The 15,027-nt window shown below is 32.9% G+C and overlaps 4 protein-coding genes across 4 annotated transcripts in view; 1 reads left to right on the plus strand and 3 right to left on the minus strand.

Moving 5' to 3' along the window:
• LOC111707702 (uncharacterized) overlaps positions 1–520 on the minus strand; it is a 46,661-nt gene extending 46,141 nt beyond the window's left edge. The window contains exon 1 of the mRNA XM_023480841.1: positions 281–520. Coding sequence (XP_023336609.1) covers positions 281–310 — 30 coding nt within the window. The 5' untranslated portion in view covers positions 311–520. The remainder of the gene's footprint in view (positions 1–280) is intronic.
• Positions 521–4,787: 4,267 nt separating this feature from the next.
• LOC111707705 (ctenidin-1) lies at positions 4,788–5,718 on the minus strand. The gene is made up of 3 exons (XM_023480845.1): positions 5,425–5,718; positions 5,245–5,343; positions 4,788–4,920 (listed from the first exon to the last, which is right to left on the minus strand). Exons 1-2 carry the CDS (start codon positions 5,620–5,622, stop codon positions 5,254–5,256), a joined length of 288 nt encoding a protein of 95 aa, XP_023336613.1. The 5' UTR covers positions 5,623–5,718; the 3' UTR covers positions 4,788–4,920; positions 5,245–5,253.
• Positions 5,719–8,257: 2,539 nt separating this feature from the next.
• LOC111707704 (ctenidin-1) lies at positions 8,258–9,540 on the plus strand (the record flags this gene model as incomplete). Its single annotated transcript, XM_023480844.1, is given in 3 exon segments — positions 8,258–8,556; positions 8,638–8,736; positions 9,443–9,540. Coding segments are annotated over 3 exon segments (395 nt in total), but the record flags the coding sequence as incomplete, so codon positions are not given.
• A 1,136-nt stretch (positions 9,541–10,676) lies between these two features.
• On the minus strand, positions 10,677–14,205 carry LOC111707707 (uncharacterized; the record flags this gene model as incomplete). The annotated part of the gene is given in 7 exon segments (XM_023480847.1): positions 10,677–10,939; positions 11,154–11,286; positions 12,095–12,197; positions 13,295–13,321; positions 13,375–13,439; positions 13,494–13,569; positions 14,124–14,205. Coding segments are annotated over 7 exon segments (716 nt in total), but the record flags the coding sequence as incomplete, so codon positions are not given.
• Positions 14,206–15,027: the final 822 nt, after the last annotated feature.

Raw genomic sequence — 15,027 nt, forward strand, 5'->3', positions numbered from 1 at the left:
CATAATTCCTTAGAAAGGAACTTCGTATACTAGGACAGACCCTAAATATCTATTTTGTATTATTTCAGGGTCAGGTGAGGCTAAAATAATTTCTGGTCCATTCGCTGCGGCTAGGACTAGCTATAAGGGTCCGAGCGCCACATGACCAATTTTATCCATGTATTTTGACATTATTTACATAACAAAAAATAGAAAATTGCAAAAAAATGCACCCCAAGAAAAATCAGGTATTATAGAAACATCTCAAATTTTTTTTATAAATCTTTAAAATTCAAATTACCTCGCTCAAATCGAACTGTTTATACTTCATGACTAAAAGAGCAGATTCTAAAACTCACTCAAATTCATCATTTAAAATAACTGAACCATTTTAATTGATTTTTCAGAGTTGCAGTAAACTTCGGAACAATAAAATAAATACTGACAATAACACATGCAATTGCAGTTTGACTTTGTACTGACGGTTCCTCACAGTCCTTATACTGACCGTTAAGGAGTACGAACTCGGAATGAAACTGTAACCGGAAAATGTTTTGTATTTTGTGTACAATTGTACTCCAACAGTATTAGCGTACATATGTTTAGTTATGGTTTCGTATTGTTTGAACTTCCTTAAATTGTTTATTTTTATCAGAGATATCAAAAAATCTATATGGTCTGTAATTTTTAATTAATTTTAACTGTTCCGGCTTCTTGACAAAATTAACAACATTTTCTATTTATCAGATTATTAATAGACAGAGCGTACTAGAGAAATTGAGTTGGGGCTNTGGCAACATTGAGCCCCCCTCAAAAAAAACCCTTTTTCGAAAAAATATTGTTTTCTTTTTTATCTATGTAAACTATTCGATAATACACACTTCCAAATTATTTAAATGTAATTATCTGAAGTGGACTCAAAAGACACAAAACTCCTACCATGGTAAGCTCAAGGGGTGAAAAAAGAGATGGAAACGTTTCTTAGAAAATATCTATATTTTCATAAGATCAATATATAAAATATTATAATTAACGATATCGAAATATATTACACTGGTCAAGCATGAGGCAGCCGTAGTACATTTGAATTTCTGAGCTGCAGTCAACCTTTCCAGTCCCAGTTTGTACTGTACCGCACGGACATTGGGTTAACAAAGCAGTAAATCAACAGGATCCAGCTGGTGCAACCGGTCAGACTTTATGCTTCTTATATGTTGAATTTACTTTTACAAAGGGGCAGAGGTGCGTGCAGGCAGTTGATTAAAGCTTTTATAATGAAACTTTTTTAGTGAGGTTTTAAAGTATTTTTTATTTTACGATGTAATTAACTCAAATGGAATGCATAATTTCAAGTGACCCTCCATTTATATAGTGGCATATGTCAAATGTATTTGTTGCAATTTTATTCAATTCTCATTATTCTACTTTTCCACACATTTTACTGAACTCACTGAACCCAATATATATTTACAACCTGAGATGAAAACTTTAGAATGACCGAAATACTTAATCCCCGGTTTAAATTTAATGAATTTGAGCCGCGTCTCAAATCCGCCTCTAAACTGGTTTTAGTTGAGCGCCAGCTTAAATATTGAAACATTTAAGGGGAACCAACCATATTTGAGCTGCGACTTAAATCTAAGTCATGGCTCAAATTCTTTAAATACGGCCAATTAATCTGGAGATTAATAACAAGAGAAGAACAATCATTATTTAATCTAGAGATTAAGAAAAAGAGAGGATAAAGCATGGATCTCGATATCCACCATTCTAAGTTTTCAGCTCTGGTTATATTTTGATGTTTTAAACGTTTGATATTTCAACAACCAAATATCAAAGTGTTTAATATCAAATGTAATGTCAGGAAGCCAAGAAAGATTTTTAAATTATAATTTGAGACTCTGGTGTTCAATTCCTTCATAGAAATAATCTTTCTGTTAGAAAGAGATAGATTTATGTTAATAGCATAAATAAATTAGTTGTGTGCAACAATTAATAAATTAATTTATTTGAAACTTATAAATACCGATTTTTTTTAAATATAAAGCTTGGACATCCAATTAATAATAAATATAATTCTATTTGTTGGAATACAGATGAAAAAAATCTAATTATCAGTTAGAATCGTACATGAACTTCATCTCATTCTCATTACATGAATGTAAGAGTGTGACATGATGTAAGAAGTAAGGTGTTAGGTTCTTTCCCAAAGGCATTTTTCCAAGTTACAATTTCCCAAGTGGCAACTTCCCAAATGTGCAATTTCCCAAGCAGCAACTTCCCAAAGGTTAAGTTAGGCTCTCTGAGGCACTGTAGACTGCAATGAAACTGCACATTAGGGAAGTTGCCGGTTAGGAAACTGCACATTAGGGAAGTTGCCGATTAGGAGACTGCACATTAGGGAAGTTGCCGGTTAGGAAACTGCACATTAGGGAAGTTGCCGATTAGGAAACTGCACATTAGGGAAGTTGCCGATTAGGAAACTGCACATTAGGGAAGTTGCCAGTTAGGAAATTGCACATTAGGGAAGTTGCCGATTAGGAAACTGCACATTAGGAAAGTTGCCGGTTAGGAAACTGAACATTAGGGAAGTTGTGGTTAGGAAACTGCACATTAGGGAAGTTGCCGGTTTGGAAACTGCACATTATTGAAGTTGCCGATTAGGAGACTGCACATTAGGGAAGTTGCCGATTAGGAAACTGCACATTAGGGAAGTTGCCACTTACCCTTGGGAAAATCCTTCTTGGGAAAGTACCCATCATTCGAAATAATACGTTCACTATTTAAGTACATAAATGATACAACGTTTAATAATCGAGACCTCATTTCCTTTCTGTAGATAGTTAAACCATTATACATTTAGACTTTGGACATGAAGAGGATAGGAAATAGGGATGGATACTCTACTAAGGTAGCATAGCTAAAACGACATCTAGTGTTCTATCTGTTATTTTAATTAATCTATGGTTCTGTTTGTTATCAAAATTGCTCCCCCCCCCCCTGTATATGCCTCTGATTGTTGTAATAGATACTAGCATAGAAAAATTGAATACACCCTGCTGTCTGTGTATGTATACATACACATCATTTGAATTTAACTTGGCATCCAAAGCACCCAAAATTAATTCATTTTGATAAACAATATCAATTTTTGTATGGTTTAAATAGGAATCGTGACTATGGGGGGGGAGAGAGGGGGATGGGGCCTGTGAACATTGAAATTATAGCAGGGAAAGATATTTATAAAAATGGCATAATTTTCCTCACAAATTCGTGTTTTTGTTTTTATGATGCGACATGTCTATAGCCTGCATGTTATAGCAGCTAGGCAGTTTTACAGGTAGTTTAGGTTGCACACTGCACAGCACTGTGTGTGCATCTAACGCACGTTATAGAAAGATACAACCGGGTCCCGGGCCTACAATGTTACATTGTAAATATTTTAAACACATAAGTTTACAATGAAATAGATAATATAGAATGTATGGTTTTTATAATCTACTAGCTGAAGGAACCGGCGTTGCCCATAACGCCCCCCGGCCACCCATGAGTGTCCACACAAAATTACAGCCCAATCTGTCCAGCCGTTTTGCCGGCTATACGGACCCTATATATTTATTATATACGACTTGTTTTATTATATACAGGGTGTCCCACATCAAATTAGACCGCGTCAATGGGTCTAAATTACGATTTGGGTGACAAATCAGAAAATTTAAGAAGAATGAATCATTTTAAAAAATTTAATAAGGCTAATAGAAGATTTTTTTTGCAGAAAATGCTAGATTTTTCGAGTATAATGTGCGTATTTAGGTGTTAAAGATTGGAGATAATCTAATATGATATGGGACGCTCTGTAGATTACTGTATGGGAGGTGATACAGGTAGCTAAGCATGTGTGTGTGCGCGCACTGTTCACTGTAAACAAGATCAGCATGCTTAGTTTAGTTTTTCACCGCTAGGTTACTCTTATTTCAAAACATGTTCATAATAACCTTTTCCAATTTATTTTCTGACAGCTTCAAACTTAAGCACAACATTAGGATTACAATTTTAAGTTAGTAAATTTAAGAAGCATGACCTGCAAATTAAACTTAGATCAAAAAGTTTTCCAAAGTGTTTATAATTTCGTTTAAGAAAGTTGATCATATTTTTAAATTTATGATGTGGGATGAAAATGTTTATTGATAAGCAATTGTATTTTCTGCAGATTTAACATAAATCGATAAGACGGACATCGTTGAACATAACATGCGACATCGACTATTTTGATAATGAACAGAACCACGGATTAATTAAAATAACAGATAGGACACAAGATGTCCTTTTTTAAAGATTTGTGTGTGTTACGTTCACAATAACCCTGATGCAGAAGCCAATGGCGTTACACAGGCTCTCTCTATGTTTTGTTCTACGCCGACTATACGCGTAACTTGGACTTCTTTTTTTGGTTATTGTGAACAAAACACACAGAAATCTTGAAAAGACATCATCTAATGTCCTATCTGTCATTTTAATTAGCCTAGTTTCAACCATTTTTACTGCTTATTAAGTTCTATGCTAGTTAAGTTAATACATTGACCTTTCAACTAAAAATGTGTACCTCTATATTCATCTATTCTCTGTAAGTTCTACCCAATGTAGATTGTAATTTTTTAAATTGTTTATTAAGACAAAAATATTAATAAATTAACAATAATTATTCCTTTTCTATGACAGAACTTATTTTTCTTAAATTACAAAATAGATTAGTTTTTTTAAGTCAAAACAATCTTCAAATGATGAATTTGATCTTTACAAATATGTGAGTTAATGTCCCAGGCCACCATAACTTTTCCCTTGATCATACTTGACATCAGCTACATATCCACTGTAATCATCAGCAACATGGTAGGTTACAATCTGTCTTCGACCATCAGGAAGATCCACATAGTAGGAACCCTGTAATACAATAATCATCATTAAATTAGCAATTAATGATAATATATTGATATTTACTCTTCAAGACAAAAGTTGACACTTTAGCCATGCTACCTTAGTAGAGTATCCATCCCTATCCTCTTCATGTCCAAAGTTAACTGGTCCTAAGTATCCACTATATCCATGCTTACCTTAGTACAGTATCCATCCCTATCCTTTTCATGTCCGAAGTTAACTGGTCCTAAGTATCCACTATATCCATGCTTACCTTAGTAGAGTATCCATCCCTATCCTCTTCATGTCCAAAGTTAACTGGTCCTGAATATCCACTATATCCATGCTTACCTTAGTAGATTATCCATCCCTATCCTCTTCATGTCCAAAGTTGACTGGTCCTGAGTAACCACCATAACCATGTTCACCACCAGGTGCGTTCACGCCATACTGAAAATATTACAAAATAGTTTAAGGTTTAAAAATATTTGATTGATTTTAAAAATATTTAATTAAAGAAAAGTAAAGGACCTTGTAAGCATAATGAGGAACTGTATTCTCATACTGTTGGTGTCCATACCCTCCTCCATGTCCCCCATGACCACCTCCATGACCACCTCCAATACCACCTCCACCTACTCCAATACTGCCTCCAGAATGTCCTCCGAAACCTCCATGATCAGCTAGAGCAGAGGCTGCAAGGCAGATAATAGTTGGAAGAAACTTCATTGCTACAAGGAAACTAAACTGTACTGCAGATATAATTGTACTGTACTGCACACTACTAAATGTTGTAGGATGAAGAGAGCTGAGAGTACTGAGGATTAAAAACAATGTTAGACCTTTATATATTCAATATTTGACATTATAGGTGACTTTTATAAATGTATGGCAAGTGCACACCTGCAAATTTCATACTCTATAGTTGAATGGTTACTGGTTAGTGGTGCTGGTGTTTTGTAAATAATTATATCATGTTAAAATGCATCAACCTTTCATTTATAAACACATTTTCGTTTATTTCAGTTTCTTTCTGAGAAGGCTTGTTTTTGTTTACAAACACAGACATTTTTAATAAAAGAGGCGTTCAGGAAAAACAAATGTTGAACAAAAGATAAGAAAATTCAGAGAAATTTAATTTTTGTAATAAAAAAGAACCATTGAATTAGTTTACTATTGTTATTATTATCACATCTGAACCATCATGCAATATTATTTTGTATTTTGTGTTTGAAAATAAATACTCTAACTCTAAATTATAATTATTATCTTCACCGTCATTATTATTGATATAAACTTCATGATAAAGCTCTTTTCTGATATATATGTAATAAATATCGTAGCAATCCTCATATTCATAAACCTGAACACGCCTAGAGAAATTTTGACAAAAATCTGAGATTATTGAGCGACCTGGAGTTTGCGATTAAGTTGTATCTTGTAAGACAGATACCTGAGAATACATATAAAGTTGTATCCGGATTGATATTGATACTAAAGTATTATTGAACAACCTGGAGTTCTTGATTGAGTTGTATCTTGTAAGAAAGATAAACCTAAGGATACGAATGGTTAAACCTGGATTGGTATTGATCTAAAAGGATTTCATGGGGTAGGGCATTTACTATATATATAATAATTATTAGTATTATTGTTTCCGACTCCACTTAAAGAATTCGTGCAGCTGGCTCTGTATCATTAAATTCATAAAAGTTTAAGTTTGCATTTAACACTAACTCACTGCACTAACTCAACCTAAATTACTTACCATGAAAAATTAAATTGGGACCAACTAAAAATGTCAAAATTTGCCAAACAGTAGATTTAAAACATTTTCAAATATAAATGAGAGATCGAATATTTTTGAGAGTTCAGAAATAAAATATATATTTAAAATCTTGTTTTTTTAAATTATGTTAAAAAATTCCATATATTGTTGTTAGTTTGTCTAAATCCTTTATAGGATTGAATGGATAAAACCCACATTTTTTTGGTAAATATGTTGCCACAAAATAATTTCTATTTTTAAAATTTCTTTAATTTGCCAGTCAAATGTTAAAATGTCCAATTTGTCAGTAAAATTTTGAAATTTAGTTTAAGTTTCACATTACCCTTTTTTGCTCCACAAGGTACAGATCTAAAACTAATTTTAAAAAACCCTTGAGAAATTAATATAAAAACTTGTACATCATGTTAGTATTAGTCATAAACAAAAATTTAATTTTTTAAATTTGTTTAAAACTCTTTTAGCTATTTGTAAATTGCAACTCCAATAATGCCTTTTTAAAGAGTAGGGGGGCCGTGGAATGCTCCCCCCCCCTGTTTATATAGACACAGATTCAGACCCCCCCCCCCCAAGTCTTAATATGGCAAATGTGGATAAAGTGTCCATGTTGTGATATTACCATTAAAATAAATATATTCTGTAAAAAAAAATATTTTTCCGCGTACTGGTTTTTATGTTCACTGTTTTCATATACAGTGAAACCCTTAATAACGAATACATCGAAAGAATTTATCAAATGTCATCTTGACAATTTTCCAATGAGTTTTAAACTAAATTACGTAAATTTCAGTATTTGCGAAAATAAATAAATAGACATGAATATGCGGGAACAGTTTTAAAGAGTTCCATATAATCATTCAATTAAAAAACTAAATATCTGCAACATTCATCAGAAAGTGAAGAATACGACATTTGATGAATTCTTCCGATGTATTCGTTATTTAGGGTTTCACTGTAGCAAAAAGATAAGATACATTTTCTTTTATATCCTCATGTTTTAAACCATAATAATGTTCAAAATAAATTATTTTCAAGATTAAAATTATGTAAAAAAAAAATGAGTTCCCTGTTTTACAGGATAAATTCTCTGAACTAAACTATTCAATTATATGAGGAATGTGCAGGTTTTAAGGTCATATCATCATGTGCACTTATATGCATAGTTCTAAGCAGTTCAAGAGTCTTGAAAACACAAATGATAAAAACTGAAAAAAAAAACTTTTCAACAATTAAATTTTAAATTTGAATTTAAGATTGAATCTTAAATGCTTTCAAGAAGAATACAATTTTTTTATTTTTATTTTTTCTTCCAATATTTTTGCATAAAATCAAAACTAGAAGAGCTATAAGCTCACAAAGTCATTCTTGTAATGTTGCATGACATAAATTATATTTAGCTACTGCATAATTCCTTAGAAAGGAACTGTCCTTAATTTTAAAATGATAAAGATATAAATTTCCTAGAGTCAAGCACTGCTGAGCAGCTTAGAGTATGATATTTGCAGGTGTGCACTTGCCATACATTTATAAAAGTCACCAATAATGTCAAATATTGAATATATAAAGGTCTAACATTGTGTTTAATCCTCAGTACTCTCAGCTCTCTTCATCCTACAACATTTAGTAGTGTGCAGTACGGTACAATTATATCTGCAGTACAGTTTAGTTTCCTTGTAGCAATGAAGTTTCTTCCAACTATTATCTGCCTTGCAGCCTCTGCTCTAGCTGATCATGGAGGTTTCGGAGGACATTCTGGAGGCAGTATTGGAGTAGGTGGAGGCGGTATTGGAGGTGGTAATGGAGGTGGTCATGGGGGACATGGAGGAGGGTATGGACACCAAAAGTATGAGAATACAGTTCCTCATTATGCTTACAAGGTCCTTTACTTTTCTTTAATTAAATATTTTAAAAATCAATCAAATATTTTTAAACCTTAAACTATTTTGTAATATTTTCAGTATGGCGTGAACGCACCTGGTGGTGAACATGGTTATGGTGGTTACTCAGGACCAGTTAACTTTGGACATGAAGAGGATAGGGATGGATACTCTACTAAGGTAAGCATGGATATAGTGGATATTCAGGACCAGTCAACTTTGGACATGAAGAGGATAGGGATGGATACTCTACTAAGGTAAGCATGGATATAGTGGATACTCAGGACCAGTTAACGTTGAACATGAAGAGGATAGGGATGGATACTCTACTAAGGTAAGCATGGATATAGTGGATACTTAGGACCAGTTAACTTTGAACATGAAGAGGATAGGGATGGATACTCTACTAAGGTAAGCATGGATATAGTGGATACTCAGGACCAGTTAACTTCGGACATGAAGAGGATAGGGATGGATACTCTACTAAGGTAAGCATGGATATAGTGGATACTTAGGACCAGTTAACTTTGGACATGAAGAGGATAGGGATGGATACTCTACTTAGGTAGCATGGATATGGTGGATACTTAGGACCAGTTAACTTTGGACATGAAGAGGATAGGGATGGATACTCTACTAAGGTAGCATGGATATAGTGGATACTCAGGACCAGTTAACTTTGGACATGAAAAGGATAGGGATGGATAGTCAACTAAGGTAGCATGGATATGGTGGATACTCAGGACCAGTTAACTTTGGACATGAAGAGGATAGGGATGGATACTCTACTAAGGTAGCATGGCTAAAGGGTCAACTTTTGTCTTGAAGAGTAAATATCAATATATTATCATTAATTGCTAATTTAATGATGATTATTGTATTACAGGGTTCCTACTATGTGGATCTTCCTGATGGTCGAAGACAGATTGTAACCTACCATGTTGCTGATGATTACAGTGGATATGTAGCTGATGTCAAGTATGATCAAGGGAAAAGTTATGGTGGCCTGGGACATTAACGGAAAAATGTTTAAAGATAACATCAAGTTCATTAGAAATTGTAGTTTTTTATTTATTTGTATTTATTTAAAAGAATAAACAATTTGGAAATTTATTAATTTTTAAATTTTTGATCTATCAAACTAGGCTTCAAGGGCACTTCGCGCTCATTTTCGATTATAACTTTTAACTGTTGCTTTTTATCGATTTTATCTCGCGGATTTTAAGACAAATTTTTTAATTCTAACCACCTGCTCACCTTCCAGCTGGGATCATGTGAGTTCCCACAAAAATATTGGGCCCCATCAGTTTCGCCGTTTATACGTACGTTTATCGGTTACAAAAAGACAAGCACAGTATATTTTCCATGAATATTAAAACATCAATAATTAAGGATAGTTCATCATCAAAGGGACTGTAAAGGAAAAATGAAGGGGGTGGGTATAGGCTGAAACCTTGGAATCTCAGGACTTGAACGATACCTATAAGAAATCTATCTGATGTTCCTGTCTTGAGAAATTGACATAAAGCTGTGTCAAAATTATACCAAAATGTTTATAAGTAAGATATACGTCCGTATCATGTGACCAGAACTCTCTCCAATGACAGTGCAGTATAATGGTCACATGATACAGACGGGAAGCTCATGACAATAACATTGCACTGCCATTGGTTGGGGTGCTGGAAACATGGTCCGGGCGTTTCTCAGGCTCCTCTGGGATATCGTCGTTTTCAGATTGGTTGCATATTCGTTGAATGTCGTCTGTATAATATTACAAATCTTATACAAAATCTTACACCTACAGATTGAACTCTTATGGGTCTCAATCAGCTCCTGAGATTCTCAGGTTTCAGCCTATACCCCTTATTATTTATCCTTTAAAGTCCATTTAATCGCATTTATTTGCTTCAAAAATTATTAAAAGAAAATAATTTTTGGAAGCAACTCTTGTGCATTTGTCTATCTTTGGCCATTTTAAAACCAGAAATAAAGAAAATTGATTAGTAAAAAAGTGTTTAGGATAGTCCAACATAATAACGTTTTCTTTTCAAAATAAACTCTTAAATTTTTTAAAAAAATTCACTTTCTCTTTCATAACTTAAACAATAACATTTTTAGAATCTTTTATTAAATAAAATTTTTGTTTGACAGTTTCATTCTGATTTATTTACATTAGTATTTTTTATTTCTGTCACCATATTAGACTTATTCTTGTCACTGCAAATCTCATACAAAAATACAAATCCACCAATTACTAACCCTCCAGAGTAAATGATAAAACATAGATAGAAGCTCTCCATATACAGGGGTTCAGGTTCAGACTCTTCTTCACTTATTTTAAGAGCTCTTCCAAAATGTATTCTATCTATGTGGATCATCAGACCTTAAAGAGATCTCAATGAAGAGTGCCAATGCACAATTCACAACGGTACTATTGAAACCTTTTTCTGATGATTGTGTAAATGATATTTTCGTTTTTCTAGCTTTAAATGCGCATGTCGATTGAGGGGGAAACCACCCTTGAAAATTGCCAGTTTTCAAATTTATAATGATTGATATCTAATTTATCCTTGATGGAGGGCCACTAAATGTAATACCTGAATCCCAGAGTCGGGTGACAAACCTCTGAATGGTTTCAATATGTTCTCCATCTCTTTGCAACATCCAACCCAAGACTACTTTTGGTACAATGATTCCATTCCCATTATCCGTAGACAAGGATACAGTTATCTAGAAGTACAGAGTCACCCACAAAGAATAAGACTGCAAAGACGACTAGAAAACAAATATGATCGTTTCATGTTACAAAAAAAAGATTCTTAACTTAATTATTTATCTGCAATCAGCTCAAATAACTTCTAATCTATTTGGCATCACAAGTATCAAACCAAATTAACATGTACATTGTAAGATGATAATGAATGTACTGATAATGAATGTACTGTGATGCTTCATTGGCATTGTACACAGAAGGTCATGACAAAGTAAAGAACAAATTTGGATTTTTCTGGAAGGGAAAGAAATTACTTAGTTCTGAAGGAGTAAGGTTAATTCATTTGTTTTATCAACAATTGCGTTATTGTATGTCTCATATTGTTTACATCAACTACAACACAACCACCTTACTTACCTTTCCATTGACCAGCTGTTGTTGAGTTATTGTATGTCTCATATTATTTACATCTATACTACAACACAACCACCTTACTTACCTTTCCATTGACCAGCTGTTGTTGTGTTATTGTATGTCTCATATTGTTTACATCTATACTACAATACAACCACCTTACTTACCTTTCTATTGACAAGCTGTTGTTGAGTTATTGTATGTCTCATATTATTCACATCAACCACAACACAACCACCTTACTTACCTTTCCAATGACCAGGTGTTGTTGTGTTATTGTATGTCTCATATTGTTTACATCTATACTACAACACAACCACCTTACTTACCTTTCCATTGACTAGCTGTTGTTGTGTTATTGTATGTCTCATGTTCTTTACATCACAACTACAACACAACCACCTTACTTACCTTTCCATTAACAAGCTGTTGTTGAGTTATTGTATGTCTCATATTATTCACATCAACCACAACACAACCCCCATTGTCAGTAATAGAATTTGCAGTCTCGGTACTTAAAAAAAAATTATAAAAATTATTTTTGAAAAAATAAGTTAATCATTTATTCCTTTGAAAATAATTATGTTTGAACTAACAGAATTTTAGTTGGTTTTTAGTAGAAAAACTACCTTTTAGTACAAAAACTACCGTTTAGTAGAAAAACTACCATTTAGTAGAAAAACTACCGTTTAGTATAAAAACTACCGTTTAGTTATAGAAAAACTACCGTTTAGTAGAAAACTACCGTTTTTTGAAAAAGTATAATTGAGTCTAAGGCTCTTAGCCAAAAACTCAAATTTTTTAAAATTCCTATATCTTTGAAACCTGACGATCTAAACTTTTGATAATTCAAACTTATATTATATATTCTGACTGAATTTATACTTTGAAATATCTAGGGTTTAAAGTTGCAAAAATATATGAATAATAAAACCAGAGTTTGTGGCTAAAACTCAATTCATTTTACAATTGTTTTTACAAAAAACGATCGTTTCTGCTTGAAAAAATTAACTATGGTTTCCTTGTTTTATTTTTCATTTTCAAACACGCTATAAAACAAACTAATTTGTGACATTCAAGTGGTTTGGCACGCACTTCGCCCCCTCCTTTAGTAAAAGTAAATTTAACCTATATGAAGCATAAAGTCTGACCGCGTCAACCTTGGTGCACCGGCTAGTCCTGTCCATAGAGTTAGGTACAGTACAAACGGGGAACGGAAAGGTTGACCCGGCTCGGAAATTTAAATGTACTACGACTGCCCGTGTTGGGCATCCTAAATCCGAATTGATTCATTTTTTGAGAATCTAATTTTTTGGGGGGTTTATTTAAGAGGTTTCAAAAAATATATTTTTATAGTTTATGCGACAAACTTTCTCATTCGGTGTTAAAAGTTGATCCAAATGAAGTGAATATCTTGATTCAATTTAAAAAAAATTTTTTATCATGAAAATTGGTTTTGATTTGTTGGGAGTCAAAAATTTTCTTTTTTGGTGACCATTTATTAAATCGACAACAGGTTCTCTGGACCGATTAATTAACCTGATTCGAATGTATATTTGCTTTGATCTCAGAATTTAAAAAATTTAAGAATATTTAAGAATTTATACTCACTATCGAATGAAATGCCTCCCTTGTTTCCTGAATAAATCATTGTTTATAAAAATTTTGAATTAGTAATTTAATAGTTTTACTTTAATCCGTTTAGAACAGCAGAGTGGTATTGCTCCATAGTTACATAATTTACCATAACATATAACTAAAATAATAGATTAGTTTTTAAAATTTTTGTGTTTTTCAACTTTGCACTCACCGATCTTTTTGATTGTTTGAGAAATTGTTCCATTGAAGTGATCTCAGGTTCATATTCTGCTGCCATCAAGTTTGCCCTGTTAAACACAATGTGGTTGCTCCAATTGAAATGAGTTATTTTAGGATTTTTTTTACTGAAAGCGTTTCCAACTCCCAGAAATGTTAATTCTCAAATTCCCTAAATCAACCAAAAATTTCTCAATCTTTATAATACTCATGATTACGGGGTTAAAATGGCACCTTTAAAAGGATAGCGACTTTTAAAATCCCTTAGAGTTCAGCCTTTTAAGTAAACATTTAACAAAATTTCATTGCCTTTTTGCAAAATTATAAAAAGTTTTAAATTCAATTTCAAATTTCAAAATGGGGAAAATTCCCTTGGAACCCTCTGGAGTAACAACAATATTTAACCCATAGATTAATAATAATACAGATAAAATACTTTATGTCGTCTTTTAGTCCACAATAACAACCCTGAGAGAGAAGCCCACAGGATTTACGCGCATGCTCTCTCTCTATTTCTTGTCCTTCAGCGCAGCATGCCCTTTGGGCTAGTCTGCCTTAGGGTTATTAAAAAAGACAACATCTTTTGTTTTATCTGTATTGTTATTAATCTATGAATTAACCTGACCTAAGATCACACTGCCATGATACCATGATGAAAAAGGTCCAGAGAAGCCAGAAGAATTGATAGAATTGGATGTAACGCTTTCCTTCAAACAATAGTTTTATAAAGAGTTCAAATCATAATGATTTGTTTCATTTCGAACTAGACACTAGACAGGAGGAGAAAGTAAATTTTATGTATTACTACTGATATGAATTTGTGACCTTGTAGCTATAGTTTGGATTTTACACACAAGTATGAGAGAAAGTAAATTTATTTGGTTACATCATGTAACTTACATGTTAGAAAATACAAACATTCTTGTTCTTCTCAATAGTTCTTCAATCAGAGGAATTATTGAAAACATATAATATTTCAGTTTTACCTGCAATTTACTTTAAATTAACGTTACTTTCTTACCATGTCTAGTATAACGTTATTTACTTACAATTTCTAATATAACGTTACTTAATTACCATTTCATAACGTTACTTACTTATCATGTCTTATATAACGTTACTTACTTACCATTTCTAATATAATGTTACTTACTTACCATTTCTAATATAACGTTACTTACTTACCATATCTAACAAGACGTTACTTACTTACCATTTCTAATATAACGTTATATACTTACCAATTATAATGTAACTACTATTTCTTATTTACTTGCCATTTCTAGTAAAACGTTACTTACTTACCATTTCGAATATAACGAAGATAACGACTAACTATATTTTAAATATAAAGTTACAAAGTTAGAAAAATATATATATCTCGTGGCTTCTAGAAACTCCCCTATTCTTCTCCTTGCCGCGAGAAGTTCTTCAAGGAAAGACGACTTTCATAGCCGCCACAGTAGTCCCCCCAGAAGGAACGGCGGAGGTACGGCGGAGCAGATCCTTCTATCTCTGGAAGATCTGTG

The sequence above is a fragment of the Eurytemora carolleeae genome, unplaced genomic scaffold (assembly GCF_000591075.1).
Source record: "Eurytemora carolleeae unplaced genomic scaffold, Eaff_2.0 scaffold828, whole genome shotgun sequence".
Taxonomy (NCBI): Eukaryota; Metazoa; Arthropoda; class Copepoda; order Calanoida; family Temoridae; genus Eurytemora; species Eurytemora carolleeae.